Source organism: Colossoma macropomum, unplaced genomic scaffold, assembly GCF_904425465.1.
Source record: "Colossoma macropomum unplaced genomic scaffold, Colossoma_macropomum, whole genome shotgun sequence".
Lineage (NCBI taxonomy): Eukaryota > Metazoa > Chordata > Actinopteri > Characiformes > Serrasalmidae > Colossoma > Colossoma macropomum.
Genome location: NW_023494809.1, coordinates 4603952 through 4629791, shown reverse-complemented (window position 1 = coordinate 4629791; position 25840 = coordinate 4603952). Strand labels below are relative to the sequence as shown.

Genomic DNA, 25840 nt, shown 5'->3' with positions numbered 1-25840 from the left:
TCATAGTAGTTAATGAATAATTCATAGTAGCTACTGAATTATACATATTGAGATTAATAACTGAATCATAAACCTACAGTTTAAAGAGTTTCTCTTGTGTTTTATGTGTGTGTGTGTGTGTGTGTGTGTGTGTGTGTGTGTGTGTGCGTGTGTGTGTGTGTGTGTGTGTGTGTGTGTGTGTATGTGTGTGTGTCCACCGGAGGAGCCCCTTTGCTGGGCGGTCGTCACTCCTCCCTCACTGAGAGAGCTCCTATCTGCAGTAGCTGGATTTGCAAAACGTGGTCAGTATGAACAGTCTGCTGGAGCGGCTCGGACCGTCCACTCTGAGTTAATGATATTAGAGCCAGAGCGCAGCCAGCCATGCACTACAGGACACGAGGATGGACCGTGTACAGGAGAGGATGATGATCTACTCCAGGTAGACTGATGCACATCACACACGAAAGCTGTAAATACAGTTAACCAACAGCAAAAGTATTCAGCCTATAGTAGAGATACTTGTGCAGATACTCAAACAATCTCAGAAACTACTGTTCTGTCAATAGATGATCAACCATTATCTACTGTACAAGACTGATTCACATTTAGAGCTTTACTCTAGCACAGTGATCTGACTAAAACACACATAGGGCATAAAGTAAAATAAGATTTTTTAAAGACTCTAATTGTTTATTTACATAGCCACACCTATAGAGACCAGTCTTGTTACTTAGACCATCAATTTCCTCCTTTATTTATTATTAAACATTATTGTATAACCTTTTAACAAAATTACACATTTTGTTGATTTTCTAGTTTACACATAAGTTATTACATCCTCTACATGGAACACACTAAATTATGACAATTTTCTATGAATTATAGTGCACAATTTTCATGTTTAACACAGTTTATTATATTGGAAAAAACATAAAACCTAAAACAAAAATGAGCCTTGACTTTTGCACAGGCCACATTTTATATTTTGTATGTTTTATATTTTTATTAATTTCCCCAGTATATTAAATTCAGCAAATAAGCAATAAATTTACATTAAAATGCGTTCCTTTCAGAAGATGTTTGCTTATTTTTTCACTTAAAATATAAACATTTATAAGATGTCGTTTGACCGGGGTGCACAAACATTTGCACACAACTGAGTTGTTATATTTTTTACATTTAACAACAGAGAAAAAGATTTATTTAATAAAAGAACAGCCAGGGAAGTAGAATACATTTTTTGTTATAATTAATAAAAGTCTTTGAGCTGTGAGATCAATTTTAAAAAGTAGCCCCGCCCCTTTTGAAAATGATTCTTTTAAGTGATTCGGATCTTTCCTTCAGTTCAGTGAAATGATTCGAATCTGCTGCACTTGTACATTATCTAGCCCTACGGGCGCGAGCTGACCTATCTGAGACGGCGTGTGTGTGTGTGTGTGTGTGTGTGTGTGTAGATCACGTGTCAATTTCAAATGCACGTTCAAGTGCATTGTGGGTAATCCGCGGTCCCCATTTTAGCTGCTTGAGAGAATCATAAGCTCTGTGGACAAAATGAGTCAAGTAACCAACCACACGACACACTGTGCTTATCTGCTCTGGGTCACTCTGGATCTTATAGCTACTACACTTTTTAACTAATTAATAAAGCACTTTTTAAATAATCATTAACAAAAATATATAAAATTAGACTGAATTGTCAATAGTTCTGCAAAATTCAGTGGCTGAGAAGGTAACAGAATCATTCAGAGTGGACAGAAGCCTTTCTTAAAGGGGAACTCCACCAATTTTTCAAAAATTTCTACATAACTGAATGGTTAAGATGGAATCAAAGTCATTCAGGGTGGTTTGGTGTAAAATGCTCCATTCTAGAGAAACTTAAGTCTCAGAATTGTTCACAGTGGTGGTGATAGGAACCAGACGTCCACCTCTAAAAGCTCCCTCACAGAAAGTTGACCAGTTTTGTGTCTTGTTAATGAGTCCATTCATGGTGGAGGGACACATGCAGGGTGTTGTGAGGCAAAATAGTCACCAAAAACATTTTTTTATTTCATTTTTCCCATGTTTTACCATCTTCACCACTGCATATAAAACTCAGAAGACTCGTGTAGGTTCACTGGTGGGTTTGGATGGTAAATAAAATGTCTATATTTGTGTTGTAGTCATGGCGACCCCTGGTTCCTATCACCACCACTGTGAAGAAATCAGAACCACTGCACACCAAACCACTCTGAATGAGCTCAAACGCTGAAATATGCAGACATTTTGAAAAATCAGTGGAATTCCCCTTTAATGCTTTTTCGATGCAATTCTTTCCGATTACCGCCACTGTGCCGATAACAGTTCTGACTCGGTGAGCTTCTCAACAACGGAACATCTCACACCAAGCCACACTTTACAGCTTAAATATAGACATTTCGCAAGATCGACGTTTTAAAGCCACAGCGAGCAGGGAAACCGTGACGATTCTTTTCAAGGATCCGGTTGGCGTCGTTCAGCTCACTGAGATTCATTTCTCGATTCGGATCTCTGATTCACTGATTCAACCGAAGCTTCTCCGCCCTGAATACATCGCTCAGTGAACACTCGTCGTTTGTGTCAGGCATATGGCCGTCGGGAGTCGTTTTATATTTAACATCGGGGTTCCCAATATTTTGTAAAAATTCCGCCGAAAAAGAAAAGACGGTTTACCCCAAACTCTGGGAATTTCTCTCGTGTAAGTACCCAACATTAGCTGACTGCTAACCGAGCTGCTCCTCCTCAGCGGGGTGGGCTGTAACGTTCACCGCCGGCCGCTCTGCTGCTTATTTACAACTTACAGCAAATTCAGCACGAATAGTGTGAAAAGTGTAAATAATCAATAGTATTCGATCAGAGACCATCTCTATTAGTCTTTACAGGTTTTTACAGAGTGTTTATTGGATTTAGGAAGCTAAGCTAAGCTAGCTTTAGTAACTCGAGCCTCGTTACTTCGTTATAACAAACTTAATGATAACGGGAGCGTCAGATAAACAGGTAGCATTAATGCTAGCTGAATTTCTCCTAATCCTCTTATTTATTTATCCTTTTTAAATAGTCTGGTTTTAAATATTGGCCTCTCTGTCATTCTGTCTAAATTTGGCGGACTAGATCATATCCGTGTTATGAAAGTTGGCTTCCTATTCGCCAGCTTCTTACTCGAATTTCCCGTTCCACCTTAAATGGTGCAGCAGTGATATTGTGGCGCCAGAATGTAGCTGCTGCACCATTTAAGGTGGAACGGGAAATTCGAGTAAGAAGCTGGCGAATAGGAAGCCGACTTAAGCCTTCTATCATATATCTGGGCTGCGCGCTTGTTGTTTTGCCCTTATAACTAACTAATAATTGCTGTGAATCAGTTTTACTGCTGAATAGGTTGTTTTGAAAGTCCATACTCTGGCAGCTGTCTAATCCTACTGTTTGTGAGAAACGTAAATGGCTGTTATTTTGCATTAACAGACTCAGTTTAACCCCACTTTATTATTGTAGGTTGGTCTTAGAGGTGGGCGAAATGGCAAACTTAATATTGTGATACTTCATGAAACTTCCACAATGTACAAAATGTCACGATATTTATTTTTTTCAGACATTTGATCAGTTGGAACAGAGAAAAAAGAACCAGTAGTGCTACTTCTTAAAAAATACTGTCAAAAATTGTGAATATGCTGATTTTTATTCAATATTTGGCTTACTGTGTTGCACTAAATTCAGTTAAATGGGACTAAATCTAGTTAAACTTTTGCTCTGTTTATAACGAGACATGCAGTTTGTCTGCTTGTACTGACAGTATGTATAATATGTGCTGAAAAGCATATTATATTGTAACATAATTTGCCACAATATCAATATATATGGTCATATTGCCCAGCCCTTGCAGGTTGTGGTTACATTAATGTTGGTTTTAGCTAGAGGAGTCACACCTGTGTTAATCCCAGTTATTTGTGTCGACCAACAGTGGTTGGATTATGGTTGTTGTATCATGTCCTGCAGTTAGTTTTAGCCCTTGTTATGCAGTCAGACTTGTAAAATGTGAAACATCATTCCAAGAGATTTGCACTATGTTAGATTTGAGGTGTGTAGTGTGTTTTGCCATGATGGTCATAAATGTGTAATGTGTCAAATTTCAGGTGGCTGTGAACTATCAGAACAACCTAGGAGCGTCTGTCTACCGTGAGCAGTTTGACTTCAACGCTGAGCCTCCTTGGGATCCTAGCTGATAACAGGAGGGGTCCATTTTCTGACCTGACTCTGTAAGTCCAACATGTAGACCTAATATATGCCTCTAATGTATTCAAGTGATAGTGATGTGATCTGTGCTGTGCCAAAAATAAGACATATAGTCAGATAGCTGTAGGTAGCAAGTATCATGAAGGGGAATTTCACCAGTTTCTCTGAATTTTTGCATAATTTAGTTGTTAATATGTAAACAAAGGGCGGCACGGTGGCACAGTGGCGCCACCACAGCAAGAAGGGCCTGGGTTCGATTCCCGGCCGGGTGACCAGGGTCATTTCTGTGTGGAGTTTGCATGTTCTCCCCGTGTCTGCGTGGGTTTCCTCCGGGTACTCCGGTTTCCTCCCACAGTCCAAAGACATGCAGTCAGGCCAATTGGACGTGCTGAATTGCCCCTAGGTGTGAGTGTGAGTGTGAATGTGTATGTCTGTCTGTCTGCCCTGCGATGGACTGGCGACCTGTCCAGGGTGTATCCTGCCTTCCGCCCAATGACAGCTGGGATAGGCTCCAGCACCCCACCAGGACCCAGAAGGACAAGCGGTTTAGATGATGGATGGATGGATGTAAACAAAGCCATTTAGAGTGTTTTGATGCCAAATAGTGCACTGTAGAGAAAATTACTGACTCATTTCTTTGCAGTAGTGGTGACAGGAACCAGGGGTTGCATTGTCTAGAACACAAATACTGTGCTGTGTTACAGCACCCTGCATGTTGTGCTCCTCAATGAATAGATTTAAAAATACTTTTTAAGTCAAAACTCACAAAACAGAGCAAAGTCTCAGGCACTAGGTAGTGAATTCATAACCATAATAACTTTCTGTGAGGGAGCTTTTAGAGGTGGATGTCTGGTTCCTATCACCAATTCAGTTCAATTCTATGAACAATACAGCATTTCACACCAAACCATTCTAAATGACTATATTTCTTAATAATTTAATTTTCCTTTTTTTAATGAATGAAAATAATCTTTGATCTATATTATATTATAGTTAGTAAACATGTTGATCTATATATATATATATATGTGTGTGTGTGTGTTTATATAAACGTGCATATAAACAAGTATATAGAGGTTATGTATAGTCTATAACACTCTTGCTTTAATGAATGCTGCATCACCTTTATGTAGCTCTTTGCTTTTGCCGATAGCGCTGATGATGTCAGGGTCACAGGGAGCGCACATGTCTAGCTTGGCACAGAGAAAAGACTCTAGAGCCGGAGTGTTCAGGCCCACCCTTGGATCACTGCACAGTGTAGTGTTTTGCCTGCTCTCGCGCGCCTGGTTCATGTCATCAGCTAATCATCGAGCCCTTTATGGTATAGGTGAGGTGTGTTTGAGCAGGTAAAGCATGAAAAGGCACAGCTGTGTGGTCCTGCCCAGATGACAAATGACTTCATACTCTGCCAGTTGTACATGTTGTTCCATTTTCACTTATAGTTTCACAGTGAAACTGTGTTTTCAATGAAAGTCTCACTTACAAGCCATTCATAAGATGATCACGTTTTTTGGTCTACAGATATTTGTACAGCAAAAATGTATGTTACTGTCAGTGCTGTAAAAATTATTCCATTCTAGAGAAACTCACTGGGTAAGAATTTTTACAGTGGTGGTAATAGGAACCAGACAGCTGAAGAGTTTAATGCCTCTGAAAGCTCCTTCACAGAAAGTTACAACACAAAAATAGTTTAGATTTTGTTTTGTTTTGTGACAGTTTTAATATAGAATTCTGGCTTAAAATATATTTTTAAATACATTAACGGCAGAGATGTGCATGCAGGATGTTGTTAAGGGTAAATAGTATCCAAAGAAAACTTAATTATTTCCGATTTTCTACTATTTTACCAGCATCAACAGTCCATATAAAACTCATAAGACACGTGTAGGTTCCCTGCTGGTTTTGAATAGTAAATAAAATGGCTATATTTGTTTTGTAATCAACACCTGGTTCCTATCACCACCAAGTGCACCACTTTCTATCAAACACATCTAAATAACTTTGTTTACATGTCAGTGACACAATTATGCATATTTTTGCAAAATAGGTTGAATCGCCCTTTAAAACTGGATTGATTTCCCACAATTCTGCAGTCATTGAAGAATATTGTTAATGATGTTGTCTTCAGGTTAAAGAATATCAGAACTGTACACAGTCCAGATTTAAATAATTTGTTTTTGCTTTTGTTTTCTCTGTTTTGCAGTGGATATCGCTAGGACCCAGGAGCTGCAAGAGGCTCTGCTAAATAGGTGACCTGCTTTATGCCTGTGTTGTCTTGGGCTTTTGGATGAGGATGAAGGGGACGCTGGATGAATTGCACTATTCTGTCGAGCTGCTGGACGGAGACACTGCTCTCCGAGATGTGATTGACAAACATATCTGTGACCAAACTCTTGTAAGTACTGCGGGTCAGGGTCAGGTGTTAATCAAACCTCACAGCAGTTCTCATAATTAAACAGTTTTATTTAGGAACGCACTGACATAACGTTTCTAATGTTTATATGATCAATAATTAACTCCTAGTTGTGCGTGAAACTGATTCAAATAATCAGTACAGTAATATTTTTAACTGTAATCCATAACCAAGTACAGTGACCATAAGACTCTTGGTCCAGAAAAAAGTAAGCAGATAGTTCCGTTTATTGCCATGTAAAATATTGGCTGCTGATATATTGTCAACACCTGTTTTGTTTTCTGCACAGATTCTTGAATTCGTGTCATTCAGTTCACAGAGTGTGATGCCAGAAAAGTTACATTTAGATCATTTGTAATTGGTCCAAGTTGAATTCAGTTTGATTTTTCAGCTGAAAATAGGATGAAATTAGAACCAGTCTTCCGGGTCACAGCTCAGCAGAGACTACCATTTTCCCCCTTTTTAACACTGAATTCAGTTCACAGAGGCCTTCCTAATTAGCTGATGGTTGAATCAGGTGTGTTTAAGGCAAAATGGTGACGTCTGCACTGCTGTGGTCTGTCAGGGCATATAAAGCATATACACATTAACAGAGTATACGTTCCTCCTTTAGGCTCAGAAGAATGCTTTTTTTGTGGCCGATCTGGGGGCCATCATTTGGCAGCAGATCCGATGGAAAACTCATATGGACCATATTCGCCCCTTTTACGTGGTGAAGTGTAACGGCAGTCCGGTGGTCATCGAGATTCTGGCTGCGTTGGGAACTGGCTTCGTTTGCTCCAGCAAGGTAAACTTACCTCATACTGTATCTTATTGAGAGTAATGGTAGTCCAGTAGGCACACGATGACTTTATGTCTGAAGGGCTTATCAGGCTGATGGCTACTGCCACTGTGTCCTTGCGTGAGGTAAGGAAACAGAAAATCCGTCAACTCGGAGCACACTTATAATAAAAGCCAGTGGGCAGGTGCTGGAGGAGCTGCCAGCTGGCTTCTGAAATGTTTCGATTCAGTGGGTTTTCTGTTGTTTTCTGAGTTCAGGAAAACATGTTATTGTCTGTGGTAATCGACCAAACAATACAATTGCAGCACATAGATGTTAGGTTGAGTATTGCTTTAACCTCAGGTTCTTCTAGTGGTGCTGTCTGTCATTGGTTCATTTAAGTTTCTGTGGGTTCAAAACAGTACAATAACAGGATATAAATGTATTCATATTTTAGACTTGAATGCCGCTTTCAGATCCAGGGAGTTTTGATTGAAGTTGTTTTCTAAAATAGGATCAGCATCAGCAGGGTCATATTTATACTTGTTTTATCCCTCCTCCTATTCTTAATATGCTCTAATTCTGTCATGCTTTTCATTTCCAGCATGAGCTGGAGTTGGTGAAGAGCTTTGGTGTCCCGTCTCAGGACGTCATCCTGGGTGGGATGTGTAAGCAGCTCTCTCACATCAAATATGCTGCCAAACACGGCATCCAGCTCCTGGTGTGCGACAGCGAGGCTGAGTTGCGGAAGATCGCTCGCTCTCACCCCAAAGCAAAGTAAGGCTACACCTCGGACTGTGCTGGCTCAAACTACTGGTCTAGTGTTTTTAAAGGTTATATATACAGGCAGTAATAACAGTCCAGTCGTCACAGCTACTTTATGACTTGAGGTCATGGGTTTCCAGCTGGCCTAGAGTGGAAAACTTAACTTACTGCTGGTAAATTTAAGTTGCTTTTGGAAAAATATGATAGAATGTAGAGAAAGGAAGACCATGGGTGACTGGCTACTCGAGCGCTTATTACCTGACGACCTGTTTGCATACTTTCCAAATTGATTATGTGTCTTTGACCCAATCCTGTTTCACCCCTCGCCCCTATCATCTATTCCGTTTTGTGCATACACGCCTAGGGGTAGGGTGTCCCAATTCTTGTTGAGATAGAGGGGTAGGGTGAAGTGTTAGGGCTGCATGGCCCTCCAAACGGAGAGTTATGAGAAAAAACAGAAAAACCAGCAAGATGGCTGCACAAGCGACCAAAGAAACCCACAAATGTGAGAATTTTCTCTGTTAAAAATTTACAATAACCATCGTATTATCTTAGTTTAATGTCATTTCAATGTATTATGGTTATTTCGTTCATTATAAGCATAAAAAATTGCTAGTGGTAGGGCTGAAAGATTAATTTCTGTATCGAAATCGCAATTTGAACAGTCTATTATCAACAACGTCGATACGATGCAAGCTTTAAGTAGGAAACTTTTACCTAACAGCTTGTGAACTCCTGTGACATCACAACCACGAATAACTGGCAGGCTGATGCACTGTGTTAAGAGCTGAAGTCTCAAGCCAGAACGAATATACGCTGGTCTTCTTAGTCCAAAAAAGGCCCATTCCTCAATTTATATCTCAATTGTGAACAATTGCAATTTAAATCATAATCGCAATATTGGTCAGAAGAATTACGATTAGATATTTTGCCAAAATCGTTCAGCCCTAGCTAGTAGTATGCAGATGTCTCGGTAGCTGGTGCAGCAGTTCTGACGACTGAGGTAATTTTGATGTGACTCACAAAAGCAAAGTATGGCTCCTGCTTAAAGTCTAACGTTTTCAAAAGTTTGTTAAAGGAGAGCTTCACCAGACAGTGCAGTATTGGTAGTGACGATTAAGGAAGCTTTATGGAGATCCGATCATGCCTCCTGTTTGCTGTCTTTATTCATTACTTAGTCGTTGGTCTGGCTAAAGCATTTATACAGTTGCATCAGTAAAGGCAGGCCTAGACAGCAGTAGGCAGTGTAGCTCTGAGCCAGTAAGCCACTCGTGTATATTTATTTAAACTTCATGTTAAAAACAGTTCGTTTGGCCCGTGAATATGCAATTATGACTGGTGCACATGCAGTTGTGGCGTTTAGATGCCCCTTTTTTCTCTTGTTAGACAAAAACCTTCTTTGAGTCAGCTCAGACCTTTGAACTCTTGGAGCAGGTTTCCCAGACATGGACTAAACGGCAGTGCCAGTGTTGAATCACCATGGGAAATAGCTTTTAGTCTAAGCTTAGGCTTAATCTGGGTCTGGGAAACTGACCTTAAATTTATCATGTAGTCTTAAAGGGCCCATATCCTTTTTTTACTTGTATTTTAAAGGTCCACTTACGATGTTACTGTGTTTTTATGTGCCAAAAATAGTCATAATCCATGTTTACATGTCAATTTCCAAGCTTTCCTTATCTCTTACAATTAAACAGCGTGTTTTTGTTACTGTGCCTTTGAGACTGAGATATGTAAATGAGCTCTGTTCGGATTGGCTGTGCTGTATCGTGGCTCATTCCGGACTGAGACGCTCCTTAAAACTTCATTGTGAATGGACGGTGACTAAACTGCGGTAGGCAGAAGAGATGAATGTATGTAAATGTGGTGGTTTTCGTGACATCATGCTTTTCCATGATATGGGCCCTTTAAGACCTGTGAAGAAAGACCCTTTAAACACATGTGTGGCCAGTTTCTCAGACTGGGTTAAGCCTAAGTTTAGACTAAAAAGTTCTGCAATGGTGATTCACCATTGACGCCGCAATTTACTGAAGGATTAGGCTTAATCTCTGACTGGGAAGCAGCCCCGCAGGATTAACACCAGCATGTTTACCCAGAGCCCTGAGAGTGCTGTTTATGTTTGCTTTAGGCTGCTGCTTCAGGTGTCCAGTGGAGGCTGCTGTGAGCGAGAGGAGACCGCCATGCCGTTCGGCTGCACGCTGAAGGACTGCAGGCATCTGCTGGAGTGCGCAAAGGAGCTCAGCCTGCACGTGGCTGGAGTCAAGTGAGTTACAAGCCCATCATATACTGAATCGATTAAGTGATGGGGCATTTTTTGGGCAGTCAGCATTAATCCAGCGCAAGGCTTCATCCATGTCTTGAAATTTAGCCTTTGGTACGGTGGCACACAAGATCCTAATCACAGTACAATTAAAAACACGTTGCAAATGCAGAAAACACTTGTATCAAAGGCTGCGTTCACATTACCAGGTTAACGTGGCACAAATCAGATTTTTTGCCCTCAGCGCTGAATTTTCATTCATTCAGTGTGAAAGTGGCTTGCGCTGCGTGCCGAGCTTGAGCCTTTAACACTGTAAAATCACGCGGGCTCTCGCATCTTATCGCTTTAACATATCAGTGCTGCTGTCTTGTCACAGATCATGGACAGACTTTATCCTCAGTAGAACCTTATAATTTTTTTTTGTTTGTTTGTTGGGTCATCTCAGCCACCGTACTTTGGACATAACAGCCTGTAAATAATAACCTGGACATAACAGCCTAAAAAATATAAATGTTTGTTCGTTGCAGGTTTCACATCCCGAGCTGCTGTGCCGAGCCCCAGGCCTTCACTCGCGCTGTGTCAGACGCCCGCTGTGTGTTTGATATGGGGGTGAGTCAGCAGACATTTTATGTTTGCATATTCATTGCTCAACCTGGAGCAATGAGAACTATGTCTCTTCTGCACCATCTCGAAGTAAACAGTGGCTCATAAATTTATAAAATGTGTTATAAATCATGTTTAACGTAGGAGGAGCTTGGCTTCGTCATGAATGTTCTGGACATTGGAGGAGGCTTTGATGGAACAGAAGCTCAGTTAGAAAAGGTAATAAGTACTTCATTATGAAAAATACCTGATAATACCAGTTTAAGTTAGAGCTGCCCTTCTGAATTTTTGTCCTTTAGGGGACATAAAGCCCTTTGGAGCAAAACAGAGCTCCCTGAAGTCTGAGCTTACGTGTGGAACCTCTTTAGTCAGCATTGGACAAACAGATACCATGCATAATATTTTGTTTCCTCTTGCAGGTGAACAGGGCGTTGAAACCCATGCTGGACGTGTACTTTCCTCCGTCGACGGGCGTCTCAGTTATTGCTGAACCTGGAGCGTATCACGTCTCTTCTGCTTTCTCACTGGCTGTGAGCATCATCTCAAAGAAAACGGCAGCTAGGGACGCCAATCAGCACCCACACGGTGAGCACCAATCAAACTGCTTTTCTGCTCTGCTGTTATATTTTATCTCCTCTTTTGTGATGATTATTTATTTATTTATTTACTGTTTTAACTTTACCGTTTTAATATTAGCGAACGTCCATGGTTTGACATTTTGAAACGTATCTGTACACACACCGATCAGGCATAACATTCTGACCACCTCCTTGTTTCTACACTCATTGTCCATTTTATCAGCTCCACTTACTATATAGGTGCACTTTGTAGTTCTACAGTTACAGACTGTAGTCCATCTGTTTCTCTGATACTTTGTTAGCCCCCTTTTACCCTGTTCTTCAGTGGTCAGGACCCCCATGGACCCTCACAGAGCAGGTACTATTTGGGTGGTGGATCATTCTCAGCACTGCATGTGGTGGTGGTGTGTTAGTGTGTGATGCGCTGGTCCGAGTGGATCAGACACAGCAGTGCTGCTGGAGATTTTAAACACTGTGTCCACTCACTGTCCACTCTATTAGACACTCCTACCTTGTCAGTCCACCTTGCAGATGTAAAGTCAGAGACGATAGCTCATCTGCTGCTGCACAGTTTGTGTTGGTCATCCTCTAGCCCTTCATCAGTGGTCACAGGACGCTGCCCACAAGACGCTGTTGGCTGGATGTTTTTGGTTGGTGGACTATTCTCAGTCCAGCAGTGACACAGAGGTGTTTAAAAACTCCAGCAGCACTGCTGTGTCTGATCCACTCGCACCAGCGCAACACACACTAACACACCACCACCACGTCAGTGTTACTGCAGTGCTGAGAATGATCCACCACCCAAATAATACCTGCTCTGTGAGGGTCCATAGGGGTCCTGACCACTGAAGAACAGGGTAAAAGGGGGCTAACAAAGTATCAGAGAAACAGATGGACTACAGTCTGTAACTGTAGAACTACAAAGTGCACCTATATAGTAAGTGGAGCTGATAAAATGGACAATGAGCGTAGAAACAAGGAGGTGGTCATCATGTTATGCCTGATCGGTGTATCTGTATGTATGTGTGTTATGTATTTCTGTACATTCTTTGTACATTGTCCTTGGCTACCTTGAAAAGCACTTAAAATGATCTTATTATTTGCCTTATTATTATTATTTCTAATCCAACAGTCCTGAACTGTTTCAGTCTGAGATAAATGGAAACATGACCATCTTTGTGTGTGTGTGTTTTGTGGTCCTCAGACATGCTTTCTGGAAATGATGAGCCGGAGTTTCTGTACTATATGAATGATGGTGTATTTGGCTCATTTGCCTATAAACTGTTGGAGGAACCTGTTCCTGCTCCATCTCTGCACAAGGTATCTTCTGTTTGGATGGTTTAACACGTTTGAAACCAAAGAATAATGCTTGAAAATGTCATGCATCATCATTAGATCATTAGTGTTCCATGGCACTGATTTTATGGCGAAATCAATAATTAAACCCTATATATCTTTTGGTGAATCAACGAAATCTCAGACATTTCATAATGTTTATCCTTACTAACACATGTAATAATATTAATAATAATAATAATAATAATACATTTTACTTATATAGCACACATTTCATTACAAGGTCAGCTCAAAGTGGTTTACAGAAAAATAAACAAAACAAAAATCATAAAAACATAAGAGTCTTAAGATTCTACAAAAAAAGGATCCAGAATTTTTTAAGACAACACAAAATCCATGAAACCCATCTGAAACTGAAATTCTTAGGATTCTTCTTAAAAGATCCAGAGTTTCTAAAACAAAGCAGAAATTAATTCATGAAAACAGGTCTAAAAAGAAAAGTCTTAAGACTCTTCTTAAGAAAAGATCCAGAACTACATAAATAAAACGTGTCTAAAAAGAAAAGACTTAAGATGCTTGTTAAAAAGAGATAAAGATCCAGAATTGGTGATGATGGTCTCTGTTGCGGTGTTCCTCTAGGAGAAATCCTCGGACGAGCCACTTTTCTCTAGCAGTCTGTGGGGGCCCTCTAGTGACGGCCTGGATCAGGTGGTGGAGTCCTGCCTGCTCCCCGAGCTCAGCGTGGGGGACTGGCTGGTGTTCAGCCGCGCTGGAGCGAACAGCCTCGGAGTGATGGGTGCTCACGCAGACGAACACAAACCGCCCGTTCACTACGTCATCTCTGCAGGAGACTGGTACGGACGCTGAGTGGGAGAGAGGAAGTCGCTCGGTTGGATTGTAATGCTTAAGGGGATAGTTCAGCTGTTGATAGCTGATCAAAAATCAAATTTACCCAATTCTCCATCTACCCCAGATAAAACTGCTGTGGGCTGAAAAGATGGATGGATATAAATGAGTTGCTTGTTGTGACGTCACAGAAAACAGTGAACTCAGAACAGGCAGATTAGGCTACATTTACACAGCAGGTAAAAGTGGCCCAAATCCGATCTTTTTCTTCATATGTGACTCAGATGTGTGTTTGTGTGTCAGTGTGAACAGATAAACACACTGAATCTGACAATTTCAATTCAGATTTGAGACGCTTTCATATGTGGTACTGAAATCCGATCCGTATCCGATCTGCGGCACTGCGACTCAGTCTGAACAGCCAGATCGGAATTCATGACTTTTACGTCAATCCAACTCCACATTCGTCATAATTTCACACTGCTGAGACTCATAAACATTTAGGTCGATGTTTCTTTACAAAAAATTATTAGAGACGAATCCAAAACCCTCCGTTTTCGAAGAGATTTCTAAAGAAATGTCCGAACGCGGCCGCAGGAGAACGAGGCTGCAGCGTCAATGAACAGTTAAAAGTCTGAAAGCAGAGTTTAAAGAATCCGAGGACGCGAACCAAAGAAGTGACCGCGCCCTTTTTACGGCTCGAACACATTCTGGGTGATGAGCCCAGCTGTCACTCAGTGAAGCTTCATGATGGCTCCTGTGATGCTGGTGAAGATGAAGCTGGTCCTCCGGGAGCGACTGGCGTTCGTTGGCGGTTGTGATTGTTCACCTCTGGATGAGCCGTGAAGCAGCGTGACGCTCTGTTCTTTTGTGCATGTGGCTCAGTTTAGGAGCTGATCTGTTCAGACTGATGTCGCATACAGATCACATTTAAAAGATAATCTGAACAGACAAACAAGAAAATTCGGATTTGGTGAGAAAATCAGATTTGACTTTTACCTGCTGTGTGATTGTAGCCTTAGCTCCACTGGGGATCGAACCTTAATAAATTTATAATAAACGTGATGTTAATTGTCTTTTCTTTTTTCTTTCTTTTTTTTTGCAGGTACGAGATTCAGAATTGTGGCATCACTCTGGACACCACCATGAAGAATTTCTCTCTGGTCCAACAACCCAGCCTGACAAAAACCTCCATTTCCACTCCAGCTTAGCACGAGGCCGTCCCGGGGCTTCAGCAGCCTCTGCGGTGTGACTAAAGAAAGTCTTGCAGAATCCTCTGGCTCTTTCGAGCTCGGCTGGGACCGCGCAAAGTGGAAGGGAGGTTTCGAGCCAGTGTTACTGGATCAAAAACAAACTCATTTACTGTCATAAATAAGTTATAACACGAAACAGTAACTTAAATAAGACGGGATCTGTGTCTTTTTTGGGGGGGAGTCATTTATTGCTGTTTACAAACCTACTAGAGTCTATTTAATTCAGTTTTAAAAACACAGTATATACATACTTGCATATATGTGATATTTCATGTCGTCAATTGCAAGTCAGGTTTGCATCTGACCTGATAGTTATTTATTGAATATGAAGCCTAATGACCGTATCAGTTGTCATGCCTTTTAAGACCCATGTATTTGTGGTATTATTGTTTTGAGCATCGAAGCTACTAGGTGGCTGTTGTGTGTCTAACCATTAAGTCAGACGTTGTTTTCCTTGTGGCCAGCAGATGGTGCTGCAGCTTTGAGAAAAGCCTCTGTGTCTCTCGATAAATATTGTTCAGACAAATTGAACACAGATCGTATTAGTAAACTGCAATACTGGAATCGCTTTGGCATGAAGTCATAGCACATTATTGTTTCCTCAGATTTGTCCTGCTCTTCTTCTGATAGGTTGTAATGATGCCGTTTGAAATATGGTGAAGAAAGTGACTGAAACGTTTTAGGGAAAGTGTTGTTGGTTTGAGGCTGCTCTGTTAAGTGAGACGTGTCATTTGAAACCCCTATAAAAGAAGGATCCATGACGTGACCTGTTAGACCGACCCGAACCTTCTGGAGCTGTGCTGCCTAAAGAAGTGTCATTTTTAAACGAGATCCTTTGTGCAGAAAGAAGCAGACTGAATATGTAAAATGTTGGCCAGTGGCCTGTTTGGCAATACGCTGTCAGTAAACCAGTGTGCTCATGAATTTGTGTCGGTTTCCTTCTTACATAATGTGCGGCTGTTGGCAGCGTTGGGTGTCTTATTTATGCTTTTAGACCAGAAGTCACGCTGCTGAAGTGACTCAGTTTATTTTCGTATACATGCAAGTTTACACGTGTTCATTTAACACTTGCTCACTGAACAAGACGAGCCCGGTGAGAAATGGCACTATGGTACAATTTACTGATCACAACCACAGTATTACACAATTTTAAACATTCAGTATTTTTTCAAATAACTATTAAAGGCTGTAAACAAACACTCGGCAATAACAAAAATAAAGCAGCTCAGATTGTACAAAATAGAAAAATAGAATTTGTGAATTTTGGTCAGGCAGCCATGAGGAATAAAGTGTCTTCAGTGTTTAAATACTTCTTAAAACCCAATTGTAAAAGACTGGCTTCAACTTAAGTGAACTGAACTAAACTGCATGTTGGATTTCAAACAATCCACATTTCACATGTGCTGTTGCATAAGAACAGTGCGAACTGTCAGCTGTTTACTCCCATTTTACCTTTTTCTTTCAGACCAACCGCAATAGCAGACGTTTTTTCACCATGATCTCCAGGCTGCCCTTGGTGTGAATCACTGTCCTCATATCACAGGTGGATGAAGCAAATGGCACTTAGTAGTTAGTGGTTGATAGAATGTTTGTAGCATGAGAAAAAGTGCTTCTAGTTGAAGTAGTGAGAGAAGCAAACCAAATTCCCATACAATACAACTCAATATATTACATTATATTACGTTCTCAGTGTTTAAATCTGCCTCTTTTCCCATATAAACATTCTTAAGCATTACTGAATTCACCAAGCAGGACCTACAGGGCATGATATATTTACTAACATATATTTACCAAACATTTTAGTGCAACGTCTCTTAGTCTTAAGGGAGAATTCCACCTTTTTTTAAAAAGTTTCTGATTAATTAAACAGTCAAACGAAGTCATTCAGAGTTGTTTATGTGAAATGCCCCAGTTAGAGTTGTTCACAGTGGTGGTGATGGGAACCAGATGAAGTTAACAGCTCTAAAAGCTCCGTCACAGACAGTTATTACACGGAATGGTTTTGAATATGCTGCCTCATGTCTGAGACACCGTTTTAGCCTAAAACAGATTTTTTATGCAGGGCGTTCCTGCCCACAAACAGAACTTGTTTTTCTGATTGATCACCAACAAACTCCGAAGACGTGTCGGTTCACTTGCCATTTTATAGAGCAAATAAAATGCTTATGTTTACATTATTGGAAATCGTGAGCCCGGGTTCCTATCACCACCACTGTAAAGAATTCTGAGCTGGTAAATGTTTCTACAGTGAACCATTTCACATCAAACTAATGGCTTTCTTTATATCTCAATGAGTAAACAATTCAGAATTTTTTAATATTTGGTGGAATTGCCCTTAAAATCCACATTATGTTTTTAATCACTTTCTAACAGTCTGTGCAGCTGACTGCACCCTACTGTCAGCTTAAGCAAGGGGGCAAAATCTGCAGATCCCCAACATTAAGGGCTGATCTGGTCTGGAACACATAAAGTGAAGGTGCTGAGAGTTCCGCAGCACCCCCTAATGTCAGGGTTGTGTAACTGCAACTTATTTATATATGTTTTCTTCTGCAGATCACCTTTGTAGTGACTTTTACAGTCAAGCCCGTGAAAAAAGGCACTTAGCAGCATGTAGTTTGCACATTAATTTGCCTACACAAATTGCATTTCAGAAAAATTATCCCAAACTAGTCAGTTAAATGGTAAAAAATGATTTGGCATAGCGTTTGATCTGATGTCCCTGTGTACGTCACGTATGTGCAGTTTAAAATTTCAGCGCTCGGAATTGATCTTCCATGCTTTAAAGTTCTGTGTGAACCTTCTCGGTTCTGAGTCCGGCCCTCAGCTCCCTGGTTTGGGGCTGAGGGGGAGGAGAATGCGCCCCCCGTTGGTGATGCTGTGGAGCCGGCTGATTTCCGTCTGCCAGGCCGGAGGCCTCCTGGTCATTAGATGGCGGCGGGCGTGTTTTGACAAGTGGTCGCTGCGCATGAAGCGGCTGTGGCACACGGGACAGGAGAAGCGTTTCTCGCCTGTGTGAGAGCGTCTGTGGCGGGACAGTTCGTCTGAGCGAGAAAAACGCCTCCCGCAGCCGTCCCACTGGCACGTAAACGGCTTCTCGCCTGTGTGGGTGGGTTAAAGGAATAATAAGGTGAAAAATCTAATAACCACAATTTGCTCCTTACTCTAAGTGCAGCTGATCTACCAAGACATGCATGGTGTCTTCTTTAGCACTGGGGCTACGATGCAAATGTGGCTAACAAGTAATTGAAGTTCATTAACGTTTTGCAAACTACACGCTTAAACTATTAGACTTGCTTATGTGGTTTCTGACCTTATAGGATATACTGTAATCTTTAAACATGGATAAAAGTACCTTCAGAGAAAGCCTGCTGTGAAATAAACCTGCCTGTAATTATAATCTGGTAAATTAGGTAAGTTATAATCATCAATCTTGTTGTGTGTAAACTCTGTATGTAAACTGTAAATATTGTAGTAATTTTCTTTTTCCATTGTTAATTTTATTCAGAAACAAAAGGGTTAAATTCAATGGAAAACTGTCCAATCGGGATTGTTTTCTCTGTGGTGTGCGTCACTGAATACGAGTAGTAATCAAACCAGGTTTCAAGTAGTTGTTACAGATGAAAAAACTATGCCAGGACTCTTTACTGTAATACCACAATAAACAAGGTAACACATACAATTTACAAGCCTCTAATGTCCACGTTTACTCTGGAACGGCTGTCATTTGCTTAGCACCAACATACCTCTTGACCCCCGTAGGGCAGGGGTGCTCAATCCTGGTCCAGGAGATCTACCACCCTGTAGAGATTAGCTCCAACCCTAATCGAATGCACCTCATCCAGGTAATTAAAGCTTTCAGGAGCATCTGGCAATTAGAGCCAGGTGTGCTGGATCTGAACTCCCAGGGTGGTAGATGTCCAGGACCAGGATTGAGCACTCCAGCCACAGGCGCACTAGCAGAAATAAGCATTATGATAGAGGTGCTTTTTGCCGTTTATGGGTGGAAATGAAGGCCTAGCTCTAACAGTCATGGTCAGAAAGCATGTAAGCAAGTCTAGCAGAGATTACATGTTTTGAAGCGGGTATGTAATCATTTAGGCAGGCAGTTAGCACCATGCTAATTATTTTCTGCACAGCATATTTAATGTGGCATTAAACGAATGAGAAACCAGGCTTCTCTCACCTGTGTGTGTCCTCAGGTGCGCTTTGAGATGCGAGCTTTTGAAGTAGGTCTTTCCGCAGTTGGGGTGGGTGCAGACGTGACAGCGAACTCGTGGCGGCTCAGGCTGGGTCGCAGTCTTTGGCACGGCAGGCAAGTGGCCTGGTGCAGGGGCAATGGAGGTGAACTTTGACCCAGTGGCGGTTACCACCACATGCTGCGTGAGTGGAGCTGGCTGGGGCACCAGCACCATGATGGGGCCGGAGGGAGTCTGAGTGCCCACTACAGGACCGCACACTAAAACTGCTGATCCTGGACAGACGTTCGGTGGATTAGCTGTGGGCGCAGGTGGGGCGCTGACCGTCGAGTTCGCAGAGGGCGTGAGTGGAAGGATCTGGAATAGCGCTACTGAAGACATGCTAGCTGTAGGAACACCAGGGGTGGCTAGAGTTACAGTGGGCGGAGCTACTGGGGGAGTTGGCAGGGTGGGGGTACCCGAGCCTGGAGGATCATGATTCACCCCCGTGTCTGTGCCAGGCTGGACACTCAAGCGGCTCTGGGTGGGGCTGAGAGGGCTTGGCGCGGGTTTAAGGGTGCAGGCCTGTTCGTCTTTTTCTCCAGCGGGACATGGCAGCGGGTCAGAAGTGTGACGGATCACACTGATGGTCCTACCCTGTTGCTGTGGGGAGCAGAGTGAAGCGCTGTTATCCAAACCCTCCAGTGTGTCACTCTGAACCAGTTCAGTAGCTGGAGGGCTATAGGGTGGGGTCATGCACTGAAGTGCCTATTGGAGAGGGAAGGGGTCAGAGATAACGATTACAAAGTTAAATTGACTATTGTCACATGTTAAAGGCCAGTGATTCTTGATCTTGGTCCTGGGGGACCCTTGCCCTGCATACTGTGGTGGTTTCTGTGCTCTAGCACAGCTGATTTCAACTAAACAGCTAATTAAAGCAGCATTATGCATGTTTGGAGGGATTTGGAGCCCTCTCTGGTGGAAATGTGTAATTGCAAGCAAGTGGGAGAAGAATCCATACTTTTTTTGCATACTTATATCATAAACATGTAAACAGAGTCGTTCAGAGTGGTTTGGTGTGAAACGCTCTGTTCTAGAGAAACTTACAGAGTCAGAACTGTTCCTGATGACTGTAATAGGAACCAGACGTCCACCTCTAAAAGGTGAGACATTGTTTTATGATGGTTTTGAGAAGGTTTTGGCCTAAAATGTTCATTCAAATCCATTCACAGTGGACATACTAGTGTTTTACCATCATCAACATTACAAATAAAACTCAAAAGATATCTGTTGGTATTTTGGATAGTAAATAAAAGTGCAGCATTAAAACAGACAGTATTTAAAATAGTAAATCGACATTAAACAGTGAAGTAGATGGTAGTAAGACATTGCGACCCCTGGTTCCTACAGAAATCTGAATCGACAGTGAACCATTTCAGGTTCTGAATGACTGTTTAGAGATTGTAGAGATTTTTAGGGCTGTCCAAGGTCTCTTACTGGCATAGGGTGATACCAGGGCCACTTTCTTGTGCACAAAATAAATAAACAACCCAACCTGACCACTCTGGCTTTATAAGGCTCGCAGCAGCACAAGGACACCATGTTTTGGTTTATTTATTCCTCTACCGACTCAGCAAGGCTGTTGCTTTCATTTAAAAATAAAGTGATTGTGATAGTGTGGGGCAAACGCTGCAGGACCACGGCTGTGAACCACTATAAGTTTACAGCATGGAGAACAGCGGCACTCACCAAAGCAGACTCCTGGAAATCAGCTGGGCCTGCGCAGACGGACTCTTCCCAGGAGTCGGAGGACGGCGTAAGTGGGCGGAGCTCCTTATGCCAAAAACTTCTATCCTTCCATTTGCTCTTCATGGAAACGAGAGCTTCTACAGCCTGCAGGTCTCCTAAAGTCTCAGGTGGATCCCTCAAATGCTCTGGGCTTTGTTCCACAGCCTCACACGGCAGATCCTGTCAGAAAACATGACAACAGAAGTTACATAAGCATCATAGTGCAATAAATACAGCTGATTAGAAACAGTAGGAGGCTTATTAAGTGTTTTATGAAAGTGCGTCTGTTTATAAGATCGCATGAATGCACGCCTCCGAAGCAGACTAATGAACTAAGACTAAAAGTGATGCTTTGGAGAGAAATAATACTAATTGTTTTACGGCTAAGGCAAATGCTTTAAAACTGCTGCTTAAAAGAACTCAAGTTTAAGATTTAGGATTAGTTCTAGTTTTAGTTTTAAAAATAAGCAAAAATCTCCACTTAAAGTTATGCAAAACCTGTACAGAATTAAGTGTATTCTGATACTATCAACACTAAAAACACTACTAATAACAAAAACTTCACTCACTGGCTCTCAATCCACGCTGAACACTGAGCCTGACCCTTCACCTACTTTATACACAGCAGCCAAGCGACTTTTTTCCCCACCCGTATTCCGGCCAGACCCGCCCTTCCTGCGCCCTGATTGGTCCCCGAAGCGTTCTAAAACGGCTGAACTGCTTGAGGGACTTAACTACTGGCCAATCGGAAAACGGGCGGGAGAAATACCAACAGTTCTGCCAACTGGCAAGCTACTTCACCACATCCTTGGATTCGTGCCTAAACACGACTGCGAGTATCTTAGCGAGCATCAAACAACGTTTTTTTGAACAATAAGCCATATTTAGAGTCCCTGCCTGCCCAAGAGGCTCAAAACCGCCGCTCATTAAACACGGAAAAAAGCGTGAAAATGAACGGAGTGTGTCAGGTTAGCAAACGCTGACAGACTACTTACATCGTTTGGCGGGGATGAAACGCGATGCGCTTCGTTCATGTCGTCAAACCGGCAAAACTATCAGTCACCACATAATATTTACACGCTGAACGCTATGCGGCTGTTTCCCGCAGAAAAAAGCAAATGAGCACGTATAACTGTGCGTTTCTGAGGCTGGACAACGTCTGACTGGAGAGATGGAGCCGCTCTGTTGTGTTATCAGATTGATTCAGACATTTCAGAGCACGGGTGACCGTGGACCAATCACAAGTCAAGGTGTGAGGAGCCGCCGGCCAATCAGGAGAGAGGAGACGCGTGATCAGAGGCTGATGCGCTGCGTGAAACCTGCGTGATACACAGCGGTCCGGCCGTGTGAGCAGGCGAACGCGGGAATCCTGTGAATGAGCTCAGCTGCAGCGTTTCTCCCACACGCTGCATACCTCTGCCGAGTGCTGCAGGGATGTGGTGTGGGGTCATCGTGGTCGTGTCACTGTGTGGTTTTATTTTCTTTATTTGAAGCGAGGAATTTCGCTGTCCTTATGTTTTTATTGCTTGACATGAAAGGTGGATCTCCTTATGGACTGGGTTGGGATGTAATGAAATACAGGTATTGGGAATACATGTTCAGAATTCAGGAATTGTCTGTGTTCAGTCCAAGTTACATTTTAAACAGGTTAAAATGCAGCATACAGTCACGTTCCACAATTTTAGGAGAATACTATCAGAGCTGGTTTATGAGAAATCTGGCCTCTTCCTATTTCCCCCGTTATATCAACAACATGACTGCAAATCAGCAGAGGGCGCCCTCACTGAGAGCGAGCCCTCGCTGAATGGAGGTGTATAGAGCTAAACGGCTAAAAACGAAAAGTTAAAATAGTTTCTAATCACTCGCCCAGAACTTTCCTTTCATTTTAGATAGTAGAAGGATGGATTTCACTAAAAAAAGCAAGGAAAACTCACCTGTATGTTTCCTTTATTCTACAGCAAACGGGTTTTGGGCAGCAGGACGCTAACATTACTGCTACTGAGTGCTGATTGGTTGGCGAGCGGAGCATCTCATTCGCTGTTCGCGCTCACTGACATCATTAGGCGCCGTCTTAAACTCCTATAACTCGAGTTTAAAAGCTTTTAAAAATAGAACAGCAGTGTTAAAATGTTTGATGCTGTTCTGTGTTCAGGAAATGAATATTCTTTTATATTAAAACGTTTAAGCATTTATAAACTTTGATTTTGCTCAAATGCTCCATCTTAACCCATTCATTTTGGACTCTCTCAGGAGCGCCCTCTAGTGTTTGAGAAACCCGGAAGACATTACGGAGCGGTATTTCACCATCGAGTGGTCCTAGTATGTATGTTACTGAGCTCTGCTAAAGCCTGAGTAGACTGATAAATCAATGTGATCGGTTATTAATCTCAGTGTTACTGAGCTCTGCTAAAGCCTGAGTAGACTGATAAATCAATGTGATCAGTTATTAATCTGTGTTACTGAGCTCTGCTAAAGCCTGAGTACACTGATAAATCAATGTGATCAGTTATTAATCTGTGTTACTGAGCTCTGCTAAAGCCTGAGTAGACTGATAAATCAATGTGATGATCAGTTATTAATCTCAGTGTTACTGAGCTCTGCTAAAGCCTGAGTAGACTGATAAATCAATGTGATCAGTTATTAATCTCAGCGTTACTGAGCTCTGCTAAAGCCTGAGTAGACTGATAAATCAATGTGATGATCAGTTATTAATCTCAGTGGTACTGAGCTCTGCTAAAGCCTGAGTAGACTGATAAATCAATGTGATCAGTTATTAATCTCAGTGGTACTGAGCTCTGCTAAAGCCTGAGTAGACTGATAAATCAATGTGATGATCAGTTATTAATCTCAGTGGTACTGAGCTCTGCTAAAGCCTGAGTAGACTGATAAATCAATGTGATGATCAGTTATTAATCTCAGTGTTACTGAGCTCTGCTAAAGCCTGAGTAGACTGATAAATCAATGTGATGATCAGTTATTAATCTCAGTGTTACTGAGCTCTGCTAAAGCCTGAGTAGACTGATAAATCAATGTGATCGGTTATTAATCTCAGTATTACTGAGCTCTGCTAAAGCCTGAGTAGACTGATAAATCAATGTGATCAGTTATTAATCTCAGTGTTACTGAGCTCTGCTAAAGCCTGAGTAGATTGATAATCAATGTGATGATCAGTTATTAATCTCAGTGTTACTGAGCTCTGCTAAAGCCTGAGTAGACTGATAAATCAATGTGATGATCAGTTATTAATCTCAGTGTTACTGAGCTCTGCTAAAGCCTGAGTAGACTGATAAATCAATGTGATCGGTTATTAATCTCAGTGTTACTGAGCTCTGCTAAAGCCTGAGTAGACTGATAAATCAATGTGATGATCAGTTATTAATCTCAGTGTTACTGAGCTCTGCTAAAGCCTGAGTAGACTGATAAATCAATGTGATCGGTTATTAATCTCAGTGTTACTGAGCTCTGCTAAAGCCTGAGTAGACTGATAAATCAATGTGATGATCAGTTATTAATCTCAGTGTTACTGAGCTCTGCTAAAGCCTGAGTAGACTGATAAATCAATGTGATCGGTTATTAATTCAGTGTTACTGAGCTCTGCTAAAGCCTGAGTAGACTGATAAATCAATGTGATCAGTTATTAATCTCAGTGTTACTGAGCTCTGCTAAAGCCTGAGTAGACTGATAAATCAATGTGATGATCAGTTATTAATCTCAGTGTTACTGAGCTCTGCTAAAGCCTGAGTAGACTGATAAATCAATGTGATGATCAGTTATTAATCTCAGTGTTACTGAGCTCTGCTAAAGCCTGAGTAGACTGATAAATCAATGTGATGATCAGTTATTAATCTCAGTGTTACTGAGTTCTGTTTATGATGTCATCAATGATTAGTCAGTCACGTTTTAATAGGTTGCATTTGTAGTGCTGAAGACGAATCTGTCTGAGCAGTTTTGTGAATGGACAGACAGAATGACTGTAGGAGTCGAGACATTCCAGGGTTAATATAACGTGTCAATAATATGTGTCTGGTATGTAGTGGAAGTTCATTATTTATCTTTTTTTGTATTCCAGAGTTTTCTGGCACCAGAGCTTTAGTCCACCTGCTCTGCAGGATCATGTTTATCTGAAGTCAAGTCCCATCATTAGCTTGTAACTGTGCAGGTCAAGACGATGCATCAGAGCAGAAAGTCAGTGAAGTGGTGAAAGACTGGAGGAGGAAAATAGTGCGGTACGGGTTTGCTAAGACTGGTCCTGTCCAAAATATCCTATTTTAGGTCTAAAATAAGCCAAACTCAATCTCCATGAACTATGCTACTTGATTCAGAGTCAGGGCTGGATTTGAGGGCGAGATTCCATCTCCCTGGTCAAAAAGTGTAATTTATATAGATTATTGTGCCTTTAAGACATCTATTATTAATACTTTGATTCCATCCATATTTGAGAGTATAGATATCCAAAAGTACCTAGAGAGACTTTGGTGCACCCATTGTTGGCATTCAGGTGTGCACACACAGCTTTAATCTAAGTAGAAAAGCACTGACCAATAGAATAGAACACACTGGAGCAGCTGCGCATGAGCCTAAGGTCACCAAGCCCAAGCGTGGGCTAGAGGGGAATAAAGCCCCTCAGCATTGGAACAGCAGTGGAACTGTGTTCTCTGGAGTGATGGAGCTCCATCCAATACCTCTGGGATGAGTTGGAGTGATCCAGAACTGACCATCCAACATTAGTACCTGACCTCACTAATGCTCAATCAAATCCTCACAGCAATGTTCTAATGTCTAGGTCTAGTGTAAAGCCTTCCCAGAAGAGTAGAGGCTGAAACTGCAGCAAAGATGGACAATATTAATAGGCTTGTATTTCATATATATATATACATATATATAT

General features: G+C 41.7%; 2 protein-coding genes across 4 annotated transcripts; one reads left to right on the top strand and one right to left on the bottom strand.

The window, feature by feature from the left end:
* The first annotated feature begins 278 nt into the window (after positions 1–278).
* Positions 279–15916, top strand: azin1a (antizyme inhibitor 1a). 2 transcript variants are annotated; one of them, XM_036558026.1, is made up of 12 exons: positions 279–418; positions 4122–4244; positions 6425–6616; positions 7248–7421; positions 7999–8171; positions 10285–10419; positions 10944–11025; positions 11164–11238; positions 11439–11604; positions 12802–12917; positions 13533–13747; positions 14845–15916. In XM_036558026.1, the coding sequence occupies exons 3-12, from the start codon at positions 6509–6511 to the stop codon at positions 14948–14950; spliced, it is 1350 nt and encodes a 449-aa protein (XP_036413919.1). In that variant the 5' UTR covers positions 279–418; positions 4122–4244; positions 6425–6508; the 3' UTR covers positions 14951–15916. The 2 variants fall into 2 exon arrangements, with proteins under 2 accessions (XP_036413919.1, XP_036413918.1); XM_036558025.1 differs by lacking the exon at positions 279–418 and adding an exon at positions 2504–2692.
* Positions 15917–16003: 87 nt separating this feature from the next.
* On the bottom strand, positions 16004–22145 carry klf10 (Kruppel-like factor 10). Of its 2 annotated transcripts, none has more exons than XM_036558027.1 (4): positions 21951–22145; positions 20917–21135; positions 19176–19935; positions 16004–18090 (listed from the first exon to the last, which is right to left on the bottom strand). In XM_036558027.1, exons 1-4 carry the CDS (start codon positions 21987–21989, stop codon positions 17813–17815), a joined length of 1296 nt encoding a protein of 431 aa, XP_036413920.1. In that variant the 5' UTR covers positions 21990–22145; the 3' UTR covers positions 16004–17812. The 2 variants fall into 2 exon arrangements, with proteins under 2 accessions (XP_036413920.1, XP_036413921.1); XM_036558028.1 differs by lacking the exon at positions 21951–22145 and adding an exon at positions 21525–21889.
* Positions 22146–25840: the final 3695 nt, after the last annotated feature.